Source organism: Dipodomys ordii, unplaced genomic scaffold, assembly GCF_000151885.1.
Source record: "Dipodomys ordii isolate 6190 unplaced genomic scaffold, Dord_2.0 Scaffold56, whole genome shotgun sequence".
Classification (NCBI taxonomy): Eukaryota; Metazoa; Chordata; class Mammalia; order Rodentia; family Heteromyidae; genus Dipodomys; species Dipodomys ordii.
In genome coordinates, this window is record NW_012267272.1 from 3712320 (window position 1) to 3735137 (window position 22818).

Below are 22818 nucleotides of genomic sequence, written 5' to 3' on the forward strand. Positions count from 1 at the left end.
CCTAGCGCCTTTCCAGCCCCCCCGCCCGAGGCCCAGACCCCATCCCTGACCTAGCGCCTTTCCAGCCCCTCTCCCCTCCCCGCCCGAGCCCCAGACCCCATCCCTGACCTAGCGTCTGCTGCTTGGCATTTTGGAGAAGTTAAAAGTCCATCAATAAACGTTATGAGGTTTGAGAGGTCGAGGAAGCCTCGTCAGATCTATAATTGTTTTCAGACTTTGAGGAGTAAGTCAGCCCTGGTATACAAATAAACTCCACAAATAAACTCCCTCGCCCACCCAGTCCTTTTCTTTGGTGTGAGGAGGATAAAAAGGAGTGTTACAGGTAAACATTATGTCTCACAGCTTCCTACTTGACATAAAACCCGGCTTTCTTGGGAAACTATGTAGGGTAAAGGTGTCTGGGGGATTTGCCAAGCTTCCAAGATTTGCCAAGCTTCCAAGTGAGAGTTTTTCTAGCAGATTCTGTGCAGTCAGAACTTTCCATCTCTAATGAGCCAGATACTCTTTATCGTGCCGATGGTCAGTGGAGACCTGGTGCTCTGGGAATGAGTGACTTTCCCAAGTGTCCTCTTGAGAGTTGGTGATTGGTTTTTAAATTCATTTTGTCAAAAGAGATAGCTCTTAACATAAACTGGTCAACTAAAATAGGGCTACTTCTTGGCCTCTGAGATTCTCCACTGTTCCAAGTAGGTGTTAACCTAGGAGTAATTACAGCCTTTTACCTGTTGGAAACACTTGGTTAAGGGCAGTCTCCGACCCCCAGGTGTAAGATGATACAGTTCATTCTCCCTTTTACGTCTTTTTCCTGATAAACCAAGAGGATACAGTTCATTCTCCCTTGACATCTTTTTCCTGATAAACCAAGAGGACATTAATTCAGTTGCCATTAACTTTTGAAGTGTCTTTGCAGGGTAAGTTGATTTGATGTTGGACTATTGCTGTGTATGAGTTTTGATAGAGAATTCAGAATTCACCCCATTCAGGGGGAGTTGCTGTTGTGGCGTTAAGTGGACACTGATGCTCTCTCCTGTCCTCCCCCTGCTGTTTTGGAAGGAAATGGATAGCTTACTTTTCATGTTGATGATTAACTAGGACAAGTCTTTCTTCTTGCTTCACTTATTTCCTCAACACTGGCCATCCTGTCCCAGTGTTTATGAGATTCAGACCCCAGAATTAGACACTACCTTGATCACTCTGAAACAGCAGAAGTTTGGGCAGATTAAATTTTCTACGCGTCAGTTTCCACTTTCAAATATGAGCTCTACCTCATGATTGTGTTGTGAGAACTAGAGAGGAATTAACACATTAAACACTTAAAAATATTAACACATAATAAAAAGATCCAGATAGGTTTCACTTTGTCTTTTGCAAGGCATCAGCTGAACTCTTGAATTGGTTTCTTTATAGAAGTGGGGCTAGGAGAGATTTGGAAGTGGTAGAGTGGTCACGAGTGTTTTCTATTTACGAACAGTTGTGTGGAAACTTCGGAGTACTGGAGGGACCTTGTGCCCATCACCTATGCTGCTGCTACTGGTGTCATTCATTTGTTCTACCTCTTTTTTGGGGGGGATCCAGTCGTGGACCTAAACTCTGGGCCTGGGCGCTGTCCCTCAGCTCTTCAGCTCAAGACTAGCACTCTACCACTTGAGCCACAGTGCCACTTCCGGCTTTTTTTTTTCTCCTGCTTATGTGGTGCTGAGGAATCGAACCCAGGGTCTCAGGCATGCAAGGCAAGTGCTCTTCCACTGAGCCACCTTCCCAGCCCCCTTGTTCTACTTCTTGAAGCCAGCAGCAGTTGGTATTCAGAGCACCTGATCTTTAGTTGGATCCATGTCTATGCACTTCCCAGTGGTTTTTGGTTGTTGTTGTTACCACACGTCACAGTTATTTTTTACGGGAAACTTGTTCCCAGTGACCCTCCACACAGTGACTGCCCCAGGCGCTGCCCTCTTGAGGCTGAGGGGATCATATCTGGACTTACCAGTTGGGGAACTGTTTCTAATCTCTCCTGGCTTTTACTGGCTGTGCTTCCTTGCTCTTGGTTAGTGTATTGCTCAAGACTAGTTGACTTTGCTCTTATCTTTGCACCCTCTCTTGAGGAGTGTGTTCCTTGTCATGCTATCACCTTTTGCCTCTTTGCTGACAACTTCCAAAATTACCTTGAGTCCTTTTCTCAGGGTTCTACTTTCTTGGTATCTTGGTATCAATCCCTTTATCCTCTCTGTCTCATACTTGACATATTCTCTCTCTTTCCCCTTCCTCCCAGTTCCTACTCCACACCTAATGTATTTCTACTCAAATTTGAAATATAGATAGAATTTTTTATTTTTTCCCCTCAGTTTGCATATCTTTTACCTGCTATGTACTTGGCACATATATTTACCTGCTCTATAACATGGGCAAGTTCCTTACTCTGTCCTCAGTTTTTTTTAGCATGAAACTGAGCAGTATTAGCTGCTTTATAAGGTTATGGAGAAGCCAAGTTAATGGTAAAGCAGGAGGTGAGCTTGTGTGCAATGAGGATGCAGTAATTATTCTTTTTTAAGTTTTCGTTGCTCACCTTGTGAAAAGTTTTCTCTGTTCCCACACCAGTGGGAACCAGTGGTTCTTGCTCCACTCTCAGACCAGTTCCACTAGCTAGCTGTTATAGAATTTTGATTTTGAATTGGAAGGATTATTTTAGGTTCTTTAGTCAAACTGATAGATGTTGATGTTTAAGTCTCTACCACTAAGAGCCTAAATTTACGGACTGATAAGTCCGTACTACGTGATTGATTTTATTTACTGTCAACTCTCCATATCAGCAGGCCACACCTGCAGATCCTAGCTACCTAGCTACTTAGGAGGCTGAGAGAGTATTTGGAAGAAAAAAGGTTGCATCTGTATTGAATATGTACAGATTTTTTTGTCATTCTTAATACAGCAGAATGACTCTTTACATTGTACTAGGTATTCTCCTTAATCTAGAGATGATTGAGAGGATATGACAGGGGACTTGAACAGCTGCAAATGGTGATCTCTGGAGAGATCTTGGAACCCCCTGTGGGTACTGAAGGACAGTCATATTTAATTTTAGGTTAACTTTTCATCACTACCCTCAGTCATAAAGTACTTAAAGAAGTTGCATCAACTTCTCTGAGAATAAAACCAGTTCTACCCAGGATAGTCTTTTCTAGTGTTTTCTGCATTTATTCTGTATACAAGATTATTGAATGTAAAACTTGGCTTATCTCTTAAAAATGTGCTTCTCTGGAGCAGCAGCAGTAGTTATATCCTTGATAGATTTCATTTTAATGTACAAAATGCGGGTTTGATTACTAAAGAAGTTGCTAAATGAATTCCACCTCAATTTTAAAAAATAAACCTCAAAAATGGTGAATTTTTCATGCTTTTTGGAATATAAAGGTTGTCTGAATGCTTTCTAACTAAATCTGAAATTGAGAAATACAGTTGAAATATAACATGTGTTTTTATTGTTAGATAGTATGTATTTTTTATTTTTTTCGAATAGATTTTCTTACCTCAAACCCTAAGTCATTTTTGGATGTTCTATTGAATGTTAGTGGTAGTTACATTTGCTAAATAAATTGGGTTTATTTTTAGATTTCTTATACCCTTGCCAGTGACTTAGGTGTGGGTGTGTTATTTTTGAAAATGTAATTTGGTGAGTCATAGCTCAGACTTGTCAGATGCTCTGGGTTATTGTCAGCTACTTTGGACTTTGTCAGGAACCATCCCCAGATGAATATTGTAGCTTTGTTTGCTGATCTATAGACACAACAGCTTTTTGAGGGGGGGAAGGGCTGGGACACATGCTGAGAAGAGTGTGTTTGTTTAGAGTTGGCTTTGATCTTACCCACATACTTGTTCATGAATTCAAAAGAGCCAACATTTATCTGACTGGTCTCCTTTCTGTCTGGGAGCTGTTAAATTATCTTTGATTTCCACAGTTTCATCCCAGGTAACCAACAGAATTTTATCAAATTTCAGTTATTTTTGTGGCTTTGAAATAAATTTACTGATTTAAAGTGTTTTTAATGTATTCACAGATTGTTCAACTATCACCACTATCTCATAATTGTATATCGAATGTCTCATCACCTCAAAAAGAAACCTTATACATCTTAGCATTCATTTCTCCTTTCCTTCTCCAACCCTCGATGTTTATTCATTTTTGTGTCTTGTGTATTCTGCATATTTCCTGTCAGTAATATTTTCTGATTGCCCTTGACAGTGTTGTCCAAGTTCATATATATGATAGCTTGAATCAGCACTTCATTCTTTTTTTTGGGGGGGGGTCCGGTCGTGGGGCCTGAATTCTGGGCCTGGGCGCTGTGCCTCAGCTCTTCAGCTCAAGGCTAGCGCTGTACTACTTGAGCCACAACGCCACTTCCGGCTTTTTTCTTATGTGGTGCTGAGGAATCGAACCCAGAGCCTCATGCATGCAAGGGAAGCGCTCTACCACTGAGCCACCTTCCCAGCCCAACACTTCATTCTTTTTATGGCTAGCTAATATAATTTCAGTAGTGGAAGAACATTGAAATTGCTTCTACCTTTTGGCTATTATGAGTATTCCTGCTGGGAATAGTCCTATTCAAGCTTTTGTGGGGTATGTGTTTCACTTCGCTTGAGTCTGTACCCTCAAGAGCAGTTGTTCATGTGGGAACTGTGAGCTTAGGTTTTTGAGGAATTGCTAGACTGTTTTCTCCAGCAGCTGTACCATTTCACATTCCCACGGGTCAATATTTGTTGTTCTTTTTAAAAAGTATGTTCATTAAAGATATCAAAGTGAGTGGCACGGCGCTTTAATTTGTATTTCCTCAGGGACTAATGATGCCAAACATCTTTTCATGTGCTAGTTGACCATTTGTGTCTTTGGAGAAATCTTTTCAAGTCATGTTCCCACTTTTTAAAATTGTACGGTATATCATTTAGTTGCAAGATTTCTTTTTTTTTTTTTTTTTTTGTTGGTCGTGGGGCTTGAACTCTGGGCCTGGGCGCTGTCCCTCAGCTCTTCAGCTCAAGGAGAGCGCTCTACCACTTGAGCTACAGCGCCACTTGCGGTTTTCTGGTGGTTTATTGGAGATAGGAGTCTCACGGTCTTTCCTGCCCGGGCTGGCTTTGAACCGTGATCCTCAGATCTCAGCCTCCTGAGTAGCTAGGATTACAGGCGTGAGCCACCAGCGCCCGGCTAGTTGCAAGATTTCTTTATTCTAGGTATAACTACCTTATCAGATTTGCAACTATTTTACCCTAATTGTCTACTTTTTTCCTGTTGATAGTGAAATGAAAACATTTTAAACTTTTATCAGGCCTATGCATCCATTTTTTTTTTCTTTCGTCACTGATGTGTTACCGCTGAAGACTTACTCCTAAGTCATTTCTTCTAGGTTTAATAGTTTTAACACCAACATTTGGGGCTTTGATACATTTTAATTTTTGTGTATTAGATATACCATTTCTTGAAGATGATTCTTTCCCCATTGAATGTCATAACACCAAGGGATTGTTGCAAATCATAAATGTAAATATTCTTGGATTCTCTATCCATCATCATTGGCCTTTTTTTTTTGGCCAATCTTGGGGCTTGAACTCAGGGCCTGGGCACTGTCCCTGAATTTCATTTTGCTCAAGGCTAGCACTCTCCCACTTGAGCCACCGCACCATTTCCAGCTTTTTCTGTTTATGTGGTACTGAGAAATAGAACCCAGGCTTTCATGCATGCTAGGCAAGTACGTTACCACCAGGCCACATTCCCAGCCCATCACTGGCATTTAAGGAGACAGTTTATGCTTACTTGCTTGCTGTCTCATGGGCCACCACACTGTTGTGACCTGTTCCTAATCTGTACTCACGAAGCATTCTCTCAGAATATATATCAAACCAATACTCCCAAAGCAGGGCTTTCATCATCGTTCTGCCAGTAAGCAGTGGCTCCCTGTCATTACTACATGGGAACCAAACTCCTTTGCTTGCTAGCAGCAGGGTTGCTTGCCAGCGGCTGGCCTGCCCACTGTGGGTAGTCAGGCCTGTTCTATTTCGCCATCATCATGTCTTTATTACCATTTGCCTTGATCTTCGTTTTTAATTCTCAGTTCTTTTTTTTGTTGTTGTTGTTGTATAGTTTGAACTCAGGGTCTGGACACTGTCCCTGAGCTCTTTTTGCTACTACTTTGAGCCACAGTTTCACTTCTGGTTTTCTGGTGGCTAATTGGAGATAGGAATTTCATGGACTGGCTGGCTTTGAACTGTGATCCTCAGATCTCAGCCTCCTGAGTAGCTGGGATTACAAGCACTAGCTCCCAATTTAGTTCCCAGTTCTCTTGCTACTAGATTTTAACAGTTTTTCAGAATATTTAGAACCTTTAATAACATTGCGATACATCTATCTCTTTAAGGTGTAACTTTTAAAAGAATTGCCTCCATGTCATTCGGTTTGCCACTTAATGCATGACCTGGCTGTGGTTTTGGAGTGTCCGTACCATTCAAGGTCTGGTGCTGGTGCTGACTTCTGCTGGTAAATGAACTCCTAATTACTACTTTTTTTTTTTTTTTGTGGGTCATATGACCTGAACTCTGGGCCTGGGCCCTGTCCCTCTACTCTTCAGTTTAAGGCTAGTGCCCTACCACTTGAGCCACAGTGCCACTTCTGGCTTTTTTCTGCTTATGTGGTACTGAGGAATCTAACCCAGGCCTCAGGCAAGCACTCTACTATTGTGCCAACTTCCCAGCCCCCTAAGTACTAATTTTAACCCTCAGAACTGAGTATAGAGTTAATTTTAGTATATTAAGAGTCTAAAATTTGGAGGCTAGATTTATATTGAAAGTCAGATTTCAGATTTTAGAAGGATAATAACATACATAATTTGATATTTAACTGCAACAGTGTTTAAATAGCACTTGAAAATCAGTACATTAAAATTTTGATGTTAAGGGTATCTTCCAGTGGGGTCTATGGCAGGATCCTATATTTAATTTTTTTTTTTTCCGGTTGGTCATGGGGCCTGAACTCTGGGCCTGAGCACTGTCCCTCAGCTCTTCAGCTCAAGGCTAGCACTCTACCACTTGAGCCACAGCACCACTTCCGGTTTTTTCTGCTTATGTGGTGCTGAGGAATCGAACCCAGGGCCTCATGCATGCAAGGAGAACACTCTACCACCGAGCCACCTTCCCAGCCCTAAATATTTTTATTTATGTGGAAAGAAAAAATTAATTTCACTCAAGAATGTTAAGGCTATAAAAACTAAATATGGTGGCACATTCCTGTAATGCTAGCACTTTGGAGGCTGATGCAGGAAGATTTCAAGTTGAAGGTCAGCCTGGGCTACATAGCGATATCCTATCTCTTAAAGGGAATAACCACATGTGTGCGCACACATACATACAGAGTCATATCAGTTCAAGTCAGGTGTGATTTTGCCAAGTGAGTTCTGATGAAACATAGTTTAGATAATTTTGGTTTCCGAATTGTGGGTAGTGGGTTGTGGAGGTTCACTTACCACATCTACTCTGTAGGTGGGGAAAATGCCTTTGCTCTGTTGTGTACTGCTCTGGGCCAGTCCAGCTCCCCTTCTGGGCTTGCTACCTCAGCTTCTTCTTTTCACCAGCTGTCACATACACAGCTTTCCTCATGGCATCCCTCTGTCCTCAGACGTGTAGTGTTTTACTTCATCATTGCTTCCAGTGTGTTTGTGAGAAGCATCTACTTTTTCATAGTCCTAAAATCTCAGAATGCCTGACAAGGAGTTGTGGTATAAGCATGCTCAGTGCCAAGCTTGACAAGAAGGCAGCTCACTCCTTTTTGACTGTTCTGGGGAAGTGGGGTATAGAGGGGACCTGGAGATAGCATCCAGCTTGCAGGAGCTACAGAGACTTCTAGGTCTTGGCCTAGAACAAGCAAATTCACTCTGCCTGTAGAGAGGTTTTAGATGTATTCAAGACCTTCCCTTAACTTCAGAGACCAAGTGATTGTTTTTCAGGTTTAGATGTCACTTTTCCTGTATAAACTTCCCTGGTGGTCATGAATGATGGTGGGTTGAGTGCCATACTTTTTCAAGTGTAAGCTCTCTATTGAGATTGAACACAAGCAACACAGAATTAACAAAATGATTTTTAAAAGTCGATGCTAATTTGCATTTATTAAGTGAGAAATCAGGCTTTAGTTGGAGGCTCTTAATTACTAGGGAAAAACAGAATTATCATCTTCAGTACTCAAAGATAAGGAGCTTTGGCCCTTTCTTTGTATAGAGAGTTCTCTAAATTTTCATGAAGCAATGCTTTTTCAGAAAAATAGTTATCCAACGGTATAAACACGTATAGTTCCCCAAAAATTATGTCTATCCATGTGGAGCCCTGATCTCCACAGACCTTACGTATCTTGCCATTAGACTCTAGCCGTGGTGAGTCAGAGTTCTGTATTCTTTTCTGTCATTACATATATTTAGCTTGTGGATGTGCTCTTTGTTGGGAATGACCCTGGCTGGGGTTACTTGATTGTCCTGGACTTCAAGCTGATCTTTTGAAATAGGAGAAGATCAAAACATGAGAGTCCCCTCATTCTCTAAAAACTATGATTCATATGTACATATTGTGTGTGTACATGTGTGTGTGTGTTTGCGTGTTTGTGCACATGTGCACCTAGGACATGGGTCTGGGTGTTGTCCCTAAGGTTTTTTTTGTCAAGGTTAGCACTCTACCACTTGAGCCATAACTCCAGCTTTTTGGTAGTTAATTGGAAATAAGTCTCACGGACTTTGCTGCCTGTGATTCTCAGATCTCAGCCTCCTGAGTAGGATTACAGATGTGAATCACCAGCTCCAGGCTCAACTGAATAAATTGAATAATTTTTATGTGATATACAGAAGTTAATTATATCCATAATCCCCCCTTCAAAAAAAAGGATTAAAATCTTGCCCATGTAATTGTAGCCCCTCTGTACAGTATGTTCACAAAAAATTAAAATTAAAAAAAAGGAAATGTAGCATTTAGCAACAAAATCAGAACTTTTGACTTGGATTCTTAGAACTTATGGTCAAGAATTTATGGGTTATAAAGGGACAAGGAGATTGAGGGTAAGTGTGTCCATCACCTCCATTTATTCTTTGTTATATGTTTTTTAATCTTTTGGGAAGGATTTATCTGGGTCACTTAATAGAAGAAAAACATGAATCATGTTGTGTCTTATCTTACACTGGACACTAGGGCTCTTTACTGATCTTGAACTCCTTAGGAAGACATCGTCTGTGTTTTTTGGTTTGGTCATAGACTGGCTCAGGACTTGGTATGCAGATAATTCTTCTTGTTCTATTCTTTCAGCTTGGATTTACTTTGGGCAACGTGGTTGGAATGTATCTGGCTCAGAACTATGATGTAAGTGGTCATATTCACATTTCCCTCCATTCTGTGTAACTGCTTCTTTGTTGCAGTATTGTAACTTTTCTTTGAAAGCACTGAAGTACAGGGTACCTTCTAGCATAATTGAGGTTCACAAGTCTGAGGGAAAAATCCAAATTTTATTTAAAAAAAAAACAAACAACTTTCAGTCTGAAAAAAACAATCTCACAGAGCATGTTTTCCTCATATCACCACCAGAGGGCAAAATCCCATCAGTTTAGGTGGTCTCGTTAGACCAGAATTCTTTGGAAAGCCATGTAATAAGTGAGAATTTTAAAGCGTATTTAGATAATCTTTTAAGCACCTCATCCCTTAGCCAGTTGTAGAATCGAGAATTTTGGATATAGATCTCTATGGTGTATACACTGAAGGAAGTTTTTGAAGTGGGAAGTCATATTCCTTAGCCAAGGAAGTTAAAATTGGTGGCGTATTTTACAAAGACAAGCAAGGGAAATATACTGATTTGTAGTAGAACTTCCCTCCATCAGCCTTCACTTGATGCTGGTGTTCTAGCAGGGGCATTTATTATTTATACGTATAATTTTACTTAGCACCAGATAGAGAGATTAAGTATAGGTATCTCAGGCTTGGCTTTCAGAGGGAACATTAACATATGCTTCTCATCTTTCTCTCTCTCTCTTTCTCTCTCTCTCTCTTTCTCTCTCTCTCTTTTTTGTTCCTGTATTCAGAAAGCACATGTATTAGAAACAAATTGCCATCTAGTAGATTGCAGAACATTGAGCTATAATCCCTTTTCTGTTGTTTTATTAGTCACCCCACCTCACCATCTCCTTTCTCCTCCAGCCCCCTACTGATGAATTTTATGAGGCTAAGAAATATCACTATTAATCAGGTCTCCTTCAGAGGAAAATAAGAACTTATGAAACTGTAAAATACTGATGCGGTAGATACAACATTATAATAATCCTTTTTCTTTTCAAAGATACCAAACCTGGCTAAAAAAATTGAAGAGATCAAAAAGGACTTGGAAGCCAAGAAGAAACCCCCCAGTTCCTGAGGCACTCTCCACTCCAGCACTCATTCTGGATTCACGGATTCTGCCCAGTCACGCTGGAGAGCTCCTTTACCTCCTGACCCAAAGCTTCTGTTCTTATCTCGTCTCAGCCATTTCTTGCTATACCCTGGGTGTTGCCTTAGAGCAGAAAGGGGGCCTCGAGTTCAGAAATCCTCTGCTTCCAACAGCCTTGTCTCTCCCCTGTCTTCCTTCTGTCTCCTTGGGAGGCTCTAAGACTGGAATTATGGTGCTAGATTAGCAAACAAGACCTTTAATTCGTAGTTTCTCCCCTGTTGTTTGGAGTTTCTACTATCTTTTGTCAAAAGAAAAATTGATGAGTTTTGTATAAGTGATCAGAAAAAAGTAATGCTGATTTTATAGTTTAGCAATTATGATGGGTGCTTGTTAAACACTTGTTACTAAATTTTGTTGCCTCAAAGTAATTAAAATTAATGTATAGAAGCCAGTTTATGGTTAAGTATCCATTTATTTTATACTTTTGTCAGTCAGTTCCACAGTTGATCATTTAACCCATAAATCAATTAGTCATTTGCTGAGAAATTATATTTTGAGAGTCCAGTCAAAATTGGGAATTTTCAAAAAATGCAAAACAGTTCCTTTTGTCTCAGTAGAATTCACAGTTTATTTAGTATGCATTTATTTCTTTCATGATAAATTTGTTCTGAAGAATTGTTCTTGAGACTGTAGATGCTTTTGATGTTACGTGATGGATAAATGAGAAGTTCTTGGTAAAGGAAGTGTTAACAACTTTTCACATTAATAATGAATTTACATTATAACTTCATAGTGATTCTCCTAAGGAAAGTGTGGTTCAAGTTCATACTAAAATCAACAACTCCATAGTTGATACTTTGTTTCTATAACCAGAAATAACTTTTTAATAAAGGTGGGGAGATGGAGTCTCAGGTTGGTCTTGAACTGTGGGCTCAAAACTGTCTTAGGCAGTTACTCTGTACCTTTGAGGAGTCTGCTTAAACATACTGCTGCATTTTTCTCTCTCCTTCTTTCTTTCTCTCTCTCATTAAATGGTATGGTCTTTATTTTTTTGCCAGTCCTGGGGCTTGAACTCTGGACCTGGTGCTGTCCCTGAGCCTCTTTGTGCTCAAGGCTTGAGCCACACCACCACTTCCAGTTTTTTCTGAGTAGTTTATTGGAGATAAGAGTCTCATAGACTTTCCTGCCCAGCTGGCTTCGAACCACAGTCCTCAGATCTCAGCCTCCTGAGTAGCTAGGATTACAGATGTAAGCCACTATGCCTGGCCTTTTTTTTTTTTTAAATTTCTTAATGGAGAGCATTCCATATCACTCCATATTAGTTGAATGGGTATACCATAATTGAATCTGCTGCTGGTAAGTGTTTAGTGTGTGTGTATACACATGTGAGCACACTGGTACTTGAATTCAATGGCCTCTCACTCTTGCTTGGCTTTTTCCATTCAAAATGAGTATTCTACCACTGAGCTCCATCTCAGATCCAGTGCTTAAGTTGTTTTGCTAATAGAGTAATAAACAGTGAATTTGCTGTTATTACATATGTATGCAGGAAATAGCTGTAAGGTATAAAGTCCTAAAAGTATAATTTATGCCAATATTGCATTTTGTTTCAGAGGGCTTATTGGGCAGCTTCACCAGTAATGCCCTTCTGAAGACATTTTAGCAGAATCAACAAATGGAAACAATTGTTCAGAATCACTATTCAGTCAGTGATGGTCCTGATCTAGTACGGATCCTAAAATAAGTGGTTTTGTTTCTTTTTGAAAAGCTGGGGGAATGGGCTGGGAAGGTGGCTCAGTGGTAGAGCCTTGCATGCCTGAGGCCCTGGGTTCGATTCCTCAGCACCACATAAGCAAAAAGAAAAAAAAGCCGGAAGTGGCGCTGTGGCTCAAGTGGTAGAGCACTAGCCTTGAGCTGAAGAGCTGAGGGACAGCGCCCAGGCCCAGAGTTCAGGCCCCACGACTGGACCCAGAAAAGAAAAAAGCTGAGGGGAGCTGGGGACATGGCTCAAGTGGCACAGTGCCTGCCTAGCGAGTGTGAATTCAAGCCTTGGTACCACCCAAAAAACATGGAGAAAAAAAGGTCATCCCCCCTCTGTGAGACCAGTTAAGATCAAATTATAGTTTAACTTTTCCCTAGCTGTGGGAAGTGGGCAAATGGGCTATTTATGAAGCGTGCATTATCTGTAAGATGTAATACCTACCTCATAGGGTTTTTTATGAGGCGTGATTGAGGTATAGCGTATGTGACATGTTAAACTGTACTTTGCAGATTTTCCAATAAATTGTAGATATTAGTTGAAATAAGCTGTTTTGGGGCCTGGATGCTTTTGTGTTTCTGGAGTCATTTTTGGAACTACTTCACGAACCACATATTAAACATGGTTGTGTCATTTGTCACTTAGATATTGATGAAAATTTATAGCATCCACCTCCATTATAGCATATGGCTCCCAAGATTTGATCTTTGAATGTTTAAGCCTCAGAATATAAAGTTTTTTGTTTTTTAAATTATTATTATTTTTACCACCCTTAGGATGTTCAAAATGCTAGAGGCTTACTGAGATAGCTCTCAGTAAGACTCCAAAGAGGGGCCCTTGCCACCAGTCATGACAGTATTATTTGTTATATGGAGGCAGTGGTAGTTATGTCTTTATATCGTAGCTCATAATCAAAGCTCATGTGGACTTGAATATTCCCCTCAGCAGTGACACTTAACTGTCCTTGCTAATAGAATCATTTCTACAAGGAGGAGCCATCAGTGAGTCAGTTCGTAGGTTTGATTTCATACATAAAGTAGTATGCTGTGAAAAAATGCTCAGAGACCTTAGACAAGGTGTTCTGAAAATTTAGTTAGAAGAACCCAGAATCATGTGGGTTTATTTTAGGGTGTTGATAATGTGTGTGGGGTTGTGATTGCTATTGTTGTTCTGAGTTGCTTTCTCTTGGTGTTCTGTAGGAACCTTTACTGCACAAATCAAGGAAATGATAAACCTTTGAGTCCCCCCCCCCCCGCTTTAAGAAATATGTGAAAATTCCTGTTGATGTAATTTAAGAAAACTTTTGCCACACTAGACCATGAAGGGAGGCTCAAAATTGTACTGCAGATGAATTGATGTGTGAAATAGAAAACTCCAGGATTCATGCTGGCAACAAAAAAATAGATTAAACTTGAACAGCTTACCCTTAAACTGTAACCCTCACAAACAAAATCAAAGAGGAAAAACTAATTATAGTTATCAAAAGGGATGGAATTTTCAGAGTTTTCTTCTGTTTGACGTTTTAGAGAATTTGCTTCTGATCAAAAGAAACTTTTACTTTTCATTTGTGTAACTACAGAGAAAAATCTGTATGTACTTACTCATAGAGCACATGTTCATGTGTAATGCTTTTATTTCTACTAAGCAGTTCCTTCCCTGGTTACTGTGCTGGTGTTTGTTTTTCTGCTGAGGTCTTTCACATTTTAATACTTTCTCTGAGGTAAATTTCCTGAAGGAACACTACATACTGTATGGGAATGAATGAGGCCTTTCTTAAACTTCCTGTCTTGAGTTTTGCACATAGTATTTTCATTCCTACACATATGAATAGGTTCTTTTTTTCCCCCTTGCTATTAGGGCCTTCCCTTGTGGAAAGGAACAGAGTGGTAAAGGGAAAATATTCTGAAACCTTGCCTGGTCTTAAACAGGAGATAGTGATAGAATTTCCAGTGTTCAATGTACACCTTTCCTTGGTCTGGTTGAGAATTTCCAGTGTTCAGTGTGCATCTTTCCTAGGTCTGGTTGAGAATTTTCAGTGTTCAGTGTACCTTTCCTAGATCTGGTTGCAGCACCAACAACTCAGTCCTAACAGATGACATGTTATGCAAAGGACTAGGCAGTGAAGAACTGAAAAGAGACAGATTTTGTGGAAAGAGCCCAGGGTGGGGTGTTGTTGCTGGGATCACTGTCCTCATGGCCGGACTGGGTGGAAGATGTCCTGCAGTTGTACAGGCATGGGATTAAAAAGGTGCTGTGTGAAGAGCTAGGACAATTGTGTTGAATGTTCACCCAGTGAGAGGAGCCCAACGATTAGCTAGTGTACTAGAGTGGTCTTGGTTCCCTTTGTGGTCTAGGATCCAAGCATCTCGCAGTGCTAAATGATACAAGTTCTTAGAGCTATTTTTGCAGTGTTTGCAAAATGCAATCAAAGCCAAATATATTCTCTCTGGTGTCTACATGGAATTGGCTCTGTAGACAACCAAATCCTCTGATGCTCAAGATCCTTATATATAATGGTGCAGTATTTACACATAACCTATACAGTCCTACACTTCATAACACTTAGTAAATTCTATTTAAACTACACTTTATAACACTTAGTAAATTGTAAATTCTATTTAAATGATAATAAGGGGAAAAAGTTTGTTCAGTATAGACATTCCCTCCCACTGCCCCCCAATTTTTCCTGTCACAGACACACTGGGCCAGCTTACTTGTTTGGTGTTTGGCTAAAAACATGGATTTTTTTTTTTTTTTTTAAATAAAAGTGCTGGTGGCTCAAACCTGTAATCCTAGCTACTTGGGAGGTGGAGATAAGGTAGGGATCCTAGCTTGAAGTCAGACCACTCATAAGATTTTTGAGATCATCCTAACTAGTGCCTGGGTGCAGTGGCCTGTGCCTCTTATCCCATCTCAGGGAAGAATGGTGGCAGGGTGCAGTGTTGTATGCCACTCATCCCTTCTCCTTAGAGAAGCACAAGCAGAAGGATTATAGCCCATACTGGCCAGGACTAAGAACCTACTTCCAAGGTAGAGGAATAGCTCAAGTGGTAGAACACCTGTATTACAAGCACAAGGCCCTGGGTTCAATCTCCAGTACCACAAAACAATGAAAATAAAATTGTGATGCAGTGTATGCCTTTGTGACATGTAAATGCTAGTGTAAAATACTGTACATTGTGTACTTCACAAGGACTTAAAAGGAATTTCAAAGGCACATTTGATACATAATTGAGAATAAGGTGCAAACAGTATCTGGCTCTTATGATCATAGCCAGTTTTTGTCATCCATATAGTGTGATATTAGATGATAAAAAATCAAGTGGTATTTTAGTGGGGGGAGAGCGGAGTTGGGGAGGTGGGGAAGGGAAGGGATGATAGGGGAAAAACAGGAGGGGGTAACAATGGTCGATAGGAAATGTACTCATTACCTTACTTACATAACTGTACAGTATCTTTATAATAAAAAATATATATTAGAAAATTAAGTGATACTTTAAAAGACAAATAGGGCTGCAAGTTATTATCTGACAGTGAATGGTTTTCAGTTAGAAGGAATTGTTAATCACATCTGCCAGCCCCTGTCATAGCAGTGGGCAGTCTGGCTTGGTCTGAAACAAGATTTGGAAACAATGCTGTCCTTTTTGCTAGCATGTCAGGCTGCAGTAGACGCACTTTCTAAGTTGGCTGGTTGAGCGTGCTGGGCCCCTGGCAGCAGAGAGCTGCGTAGAGTTGGCACTGTGGAGTTGACTGTCTCAACTAGTTGCACACTGACCAATTCTAAAATCACTTAATTCTAGGTGAACTTTTAATATACTCCCAGAATCTTACTGTGTTTTGTTTGGGTTCTATAATGGCTCAAAAATGTGATTGCTCTAACAATAGGCCTAACCCCTTGACTAGAATCTTTCAAAGAAAATTGGCGGGAGTGATGCTGGCTGGATTTGTAGGTGTGCTCATATTTGGTGTGCTGTAGTGCACCTGATATTGGCAATTCACTTGTGCTTATGAGGTCTTTATTATTATAATGAATCCAATGCTGGTTCAGCTACTTGACAGGGCAGAAGCAATCATTCCCACTTAGACCTAGCCAGTCACATTCTGTGGTAGAGGCATGAACAGAATGAAGGTTACAGCCCAGACTCATGATAAACTAAAGGAGTAGTTTTGCCAATAAATTATTGTGAGGAAAACTATATTTGCCATGAATAGTAACTTAAAATCAATTAAAACAATGACTGATTTTTCCTAGAAGCTGTATTTAACAGGCAACCCATGTAGAAGTCAGAACCATGCATTGGCAGCAAAAAAAAAAAAAAAACCCCAGCACTACTCAGCCACATGGCAAGGTCATCCCGTGGAGAAAATGGGGTGGTCCTCAGGAGGAAGGAGACTGTTTCTCATCAGGAACATTTATTGAGCACTTAGAGTTGACTGCATTGTTGAGAATTCAAGAGGCACACACATCTTCCTCCCCTCAAGGGGCTCACTGACAAGGGAACTGACCAATATGTTGGATTTGGGGCGCAACTACTTAGTACTCTGTCTTCTGAGGAACAAACTATTCATTAAATTGAAAAGCAAGCCAGTGAGTGTCACATCAATAATAGGGCCGTGGTCTTGATTGTAGTTTTCATCTCCCTAGTAAAATGGGAGTTTCCCTCCCTCCCTCCATGCCAAGGCAGAGACACTTCTAGTCAGTAACAGATGGAGAGAGAAAGATGCTATCCTTTTTACCTACTTCCTTTTCCTATAACAAAAACACCCCATCTTCTTCCAGAAGGGTAATACTATTTCTTTGCTGGAGTTTGGTGCCAAGGGAAAGAGGAGCTATTGAAGAGAGATATTTCAGATGGAATTCAAAGTAATGACTGACTCAGAGGGTGAAAACACTTGCGATGGCTCAGGTTCTGGGTAGGATTTTTCCCTAGGAGAACTGGCACTACTAGCTGCACAGGTGGAAATGGATTCGGAATCTCCTTCAACTTCCAGGAAGGTATTACAAATAAGGAAGCCCAGTGAGGCTGGTCACCTGGTGAGGCGAGCTTCAGAGACAGCCAAGACTGGTTGTCTTTTTTTCCCTGTCTCCAAAAAGGGTTCACTGGCTGGAGGAGACACAAAGAAGTCACAGTTTTTAACTTTTCTTGAATGCTGGTGTTAACGAAGGCAAGCAGGTGGGGAAGAAGACACTAACCACCAAACGTGCCTGGTGGTTGGAGGGAGGACCCCAGAGTTTCATCAAAGTGGCTGGAGGTGGAGTCTTAGAGAAGTGAGTATGGGCTTTGTGCTCGTGATGATTTTCTTTGCCTGTGCCTCGGCCCTGCTGACAGTGCTCCCCTACTCAGGGCTGTTTGTCCACTTGTGTTAGGCTTGATCAGTAATGTTGCTGACCTTAGCCCAGGCTGGGAAAGTGTCCAGGTGGAAGAGACTAACGCCCCAGGTGTTGATAGCCACCATCACGATGACCAGGCCAATGACATTGACTCCCAAGCCAGCTTTCACCTGCAGGATACAAGCCACAAAACCCTGGTCATTCCTGGCCAGGCAGAAGCATGGGGCTCAGTCTAGACCTTGCTCTACTTACATGGCTCTGACTTGTTCCAGTTACTGCCTGGGTGGTTGTAATGTTGCCTTGTGGGGGTGGTACAAGACTGTGGAAGGTCAGGAAGGGGCCGGGACTGAGAGCAATTAGAATCATCTCCACTTTGGCCTAAAGCATTTCCTTGGAAATAGGAAGTCTAGAATTCTCAAGTATCTGTGGGATGTTAAAGAGTTAATTGGTGCAATGAAATGACTGGGAAGTATGTTAGAGTTCAACAGATCTCTAAGGTAGAATTTCTCAGAGCCTCTACGTGCTCTTGCACACGAGGAACTTGTAGAAGGGGCTGTATTTATGTGAAGCCTTGTCATTGTGACCTCTCCGCCCTCCCCTTGGCTCCGAAGGAGCAATTCCTAGCTGGGGTCACCTAGGGACGATCATCCCTGGGATATGGTGACAGGCTTGCTAGCTGAGTGGGGCCGTGGATAGTGTGTCTCTGTAACTCTGACCCATTGCACTCTCCAGGGCATTGACGTGGGCTGCAGGGGGATGATGGGCTAGCAGAGCAAGGGCCAGATGGAAAAATGCACACACCAGTGGGTCCTGCCAGGCATCCAGCATGTAGCCCAAACAGACCTGCTCTCCAGCTAGCATTAAGTTCAGAAAATGGTTCCCCTCTCCAGCTGGGTCCTTACTTCTCAGTCACCCTGGGTCTTTTGGCATTGAGAATAGCCTGTGGCTCCCAGCAGGTGGAAGTGGCAGATTCTCAGGAGTCAAGTTAAGGTCTTTGTAGGACTGAAAGGGCCCACAGGGAGTATCTAGTTGGCAGATGGTGAAACTAAAGCTTTGAATTAAGTGTCCAAGTTAAGAATAGAGCCCAGGACTGGCTGGCTCACATCTTATCATCTAGTGCCTTCCATGAGTACTCTGTCCTGTCACACTACATTCCAGTGTGAGGGGTGAGAGGTCACAGCCCTCAACAGGGGAAGTAGAGGCAGGCACAGCTCAGTGTGAGCAGACCCGCCATGTGAGGGTTGTTCCTTAAGAGAGGAGAAAAAGAGGGAGCTGGGCCCTCCCGTCCCTGAGTCGCACAGGTGACTTGGGTGGATGTGGGTGAGCAGTTTGGATGGTGGAAAGGATCTGAATATCAGAAGGATCCTGTTCCCACACGATTCCTTTCCCTCGGGGTCCTCATTCCTCACCATTTGTGAAGATACCGTGTGACTGACCAGGCAGGGGAGGGCAAGCCCATGGTCCCCTGGAACTGGACCACCGCTCGTGCCCCTTCCAGCTCCATCTGTGTCCCAGCCTCCTTCCAGATTAAGGGCCAGTGGGGGCACATTATGGCTCTTCTTGGAATGTATGGACCAATCAAGAACTCTTAATTTTTTACAGGGGCCGTTCTTCCTACCATACTAGATGGAGTGCTGGCGGACAGCGGTCCTGCTACAACATAAAAAAAACTTTAGGAGAAATGAGGTTTTTTTTTTTTTCCTTTGTTGTTGGTGATTTTTTTGGTTTCTGTGGGTGTTTTATTTTTCCCAGTTGAACTCAGGGCCTGGGTACTGTCCCTGAGCTTTTGGGCTAGTGCTCTACCACTTGAGCCACAGCTCCACTTCTGGTTTTCAGATGTTTAATTGGAGCCTTTCCTGACCGGGCTGTGTTCAAACCATGATCCTCAGATGTCAGCCTCCTGAGTAGCTAAGATTATAGACATGAGCCACCAGCACCTGGCTTATTTTCTTTTCTTCCTGTCTTGTTTGTTCATTTATCTGTCCTTGGAGGTATAAGGGGGGGCACAGAAATGGAGGGGCCATGGGTGAACAAATGCAGCAGTGATACTCACTATGTTGAAAATGAACCATATAACTTAGTGGAAGGGACGGGAGGAAAAATCTAGGAGACAGTGAAGGAAGGGATGATATCGCCCCAAAAGAAATGTGCTTGTTACCTGACTTATGTAACTGTAACTCCACTGTATATTACCTTTATAGTAACAATAACATTAAAAATAATAGCAGGCTGTGCACCCGGCCAGCCCTACCCATCCAGAGCAGGGCCTGGCAGAAAAGGGTTCTCAGAACTCACCATGTCTTTGATCTGACAGTGGCCGTAGCTGAAGACAATGGCGTTAGGGGGGTTGCCCACAGGCAGCATCACTGCAAAGGAGATGCACATGGTGACTGGGATCAGGGTGTAGAGTGGGTTAATGTGCAGCGTTTCAGACTAGAAGAGAAAAGTCACAGGGACATTGACTGAGATGAGGCTGGCCCATCTTGTGCACAAATTTTCTCTCAGTTGTGGCTCTCGGTGACTGGTTAAACCTCAGCTGGCCCCCGTGTGGCACTACTTCTGTTCCCCTCCCTCCTCACCCTGTCGCAGCATGTGCAGTGTGCTTGATAACTCAGTTGGCTGGAACTTTGAGGCTCTTTCTAGAATGGATGCTTTATTTTCTTTTTAGGGGGGGGTGACTATTGCAATGGAAGTGGTTTTTGGAGTTTACTACTTAGCTGAGAAACAAAAAGACACTGAATGAGCTGCTTCGATTGAAGCAGGAGTCCCTCATCCTTGAGGTTCAGAACTGATGTCTCATTTGTGATTTGAACTTGCGATCCTGCTCTCAGAGGTCTTGCCATGTTTTTAACTAAGTGTATTCCTCAGCTCACACACGTAAGCTGACAGGCTGTTGGAGACAGTACTGTGCAGAGAATGGCTGCAGGGAGCAAGGGATTGGGGAGCAGGAAGGAGGTGTTCTTGCTTGAGATGGAGAGGGGCCCTATTTCTACGTTTCATCTCCCAGAGAGGGACAGGTGCAGTGCTGGGCCCAGCATCTCACCTTAGGGACTGCTTCACTAGCCTACAGTCTGCTTCCCTCTCCTGTTCCATCCCCAACAAATTGATCTGAGGCCCTGGAATGAAGCTGTTATCATTCCTAATTCTTAGGACCTCCCTGATGACAGTAGAATTGGGTAGATGAGACAATCCTCAGAGTTGTGGCCTTAGGATTTGCCACTGTGGGGCTGGGAAGGTGGCTCAGTGGTAGATGGCTTGCCTTGCATGCTTGAGGCCCTGGGTTCGATTCCTCAGCACCACATAAGCAAAAAGAAAAAAGCCAGAAGTGGCGCTGTGGCTCAAGTGGTAGGGTGCTAGCCTTGAGCTGAAGAGCTGAGGGACAGCGCCCAGGCCCAGAGTTCAAGCCCCAAGACCGGACCCAAAAAAAAAAAAAAAAAGATTTGCCACTGTGTGTGCTTTGTCTCCATTTTCTGTGGTTACCTCCTGGCCCCACTCTATGTGCATGTGTGTGTGTGTGTGTGTGTGTGCGTGCGTGCGCTCGTGCGTGCGCATGCACATGCGTGCATGCACACACATGCATGTACACAGGTACTGGGACTTGAATTCAGTCAAGGCTTCACACTCTCACTTGGCTTCTTTGCTCAAGGTTACCACTTAAGCCACACCTACACTTGTTCTTTTTCTTTGTTTTTTTTTTACAGAGAAAGCAGGGGTCTTTTTCTTTTTCTTTTTTTTTGCTGGTTGATTGGAGATAAGGGGTCTCAGGACCCACTGGTAAGTTTTATCTCAGGAGAGAAAGGTTAATGATAATTGTGGGGGAATGAAATTCTAGGGTTTTAATGTTATAGTGTCGGTTCTTTTGTTTCAATTTGGGGCAGCCAAATGGAACTCTTCCTATAAACTATTACCTTATCTTTTTAATTTTAATTGCTATAGTTTATTCATTGTTCAAGCTATGATTTGAATACCAAGTACTGAAGGCTATGATCAGTGAGCCGAGGAGAGGTCCAGCCATAGAAACTGCTGCCGAGGCCCCTAGGCACACCCATTCTTGATGTCCCAGATTACTGCTCTACTCACCAGGCTGCACAGGATGGGCAGGAAGATAGTGATGGTGGCTGGGTTGCTGACAAACTCTGTGACAATGGACACCAGGACGCATGCCAGCAGAGTGACAGCCCATGGCGGGAGGCTGCTCAGGGACAGCATCTGGTGCCCAATCCAGGTGGAGAGGCCAGAGCTCTGCAGGAAGAGGTGTTAACAGTAAGTGAAAGGAGTTTTAGATGTGTATGTGTGTGTGTGCGTGCGCACGCGCTCGTGCACACACGCACCTGTCCTGGGACTTAAACTCAGGGCTTAGGCATGATCTTTATGCTTTTTTACTCAAGGCTAGTGCTCCACCACTTGAACCACAGTTCCACTTCTGGCTTTTTGGTAGTTAACTGGAGATGAGTCTCACGGACTTTACTGCCCAGGCTGGCTTCTAACTGCAATCCTCAGATCTCAGCTTCCTGAATAGCTAAGCTTACAACTATAATCCACTTGTACCTGGCTAGGACTGTTGAGGGTCAAGACTACTGGCTAGAAGGGACCACAAGGGGTCATCCAGTCTGTACATCTTCAGCCTGACTGGGCTATAGTTGTCTAAATAGGCCCTAGCACTTACTGGTCATGATCTAGGGGAGGAGGGATGCTTTAGATGTATTCTTAGAAATGATTTGTGCTATAAGTAACAGAAGAATGGATAAACTTAACTTTCTGTACATTGTGACATCTATCATACATGCTTGCCTTGCATGCCTGAGGCCCTGGGTTTGATTCCTCAGTACCACATAAGCAAAAAGAAAAAAGCCAGAAGTGGCGCTGTGGCTCAAGTGGTAGAGCCGCTAGCCTTGAGCTGAAGAGCTGAGGAACAGCGCCCAGGCCCAGAGTTCAGGCCCCACGACTGGACCCCCCAAAAAAATTTAAAAAAAAACAACATGGAACAAGCTGGGCACTGGTGGCTCATGCCTGTAATCCTAGCTACTCAGGAGGCTGAGATCTGAGGATAACGGTTCAAAACCAGCCCTGGCAGGAAACCAGAATTGGTGCTGTGGCTCAAGAGGTTGCATGCTAGGTTTGAGCTGAAGAGCTGAGGGACAGCGCCCAGGTCCAGAGTTCAAGCCCCACAAGCAACAAACAAACAAATAAACACCCCCCCCAACAAACCCATGGAACAAAAAGACATTTATAATTCTTCAAGCTAAAAATCATACTATTGTGCTTTACTGTGAACCAGCCTTCACACTGTCGGCAGGCCACATG

The 22818-nt window shown here is 42.6% G+C and overlaps 1 protein-coding gene and 1 long non-coding RNA gene across 2 annotated transcripts in view; one reads left to right on the top strand and one right to left on the bottom strand.

The window, feature by feature from the left end:
• The first annotated feature begins 821 nt into the window (after positions 1-821).
• LOC105989537 lies at positions 822-11055 on the top strand. Its single transcript, XR_001175250.1, has 3 exons — positions 822-911; positions 9316-9369; positions 10337-11055. It is a non-coding gene; the product is annotated as an uncharacterized LOC105989537 (long non-coding RNA).
• Positions 11056-17546: 6491 nt separating this feature from the next.
• The window catches only part of Slc13a4 (solute carrier family 13 (sodium/sulfate symporter), member 4), a 37755-nt gene continuing 32483 nt past the window's right edge, over positions 17547-22818 (bottom strand). The window contains exons 14-16 of the mRNA XM_013021653.1: positions 21595-21756; positions 19810-19947; positions 17547-17684 (exon numbers count right to left, since the gene is read on the bottom strand). Coding sequence (XP_012877107.1) covers positions 17547-17684; positions 19810-19947; positions 21595-21756 — 438 coding nt within the window. The remainder of the gene's footprint in view (positions 17685-19809; positions 19948-21594; positions 21757-22818) is intronic.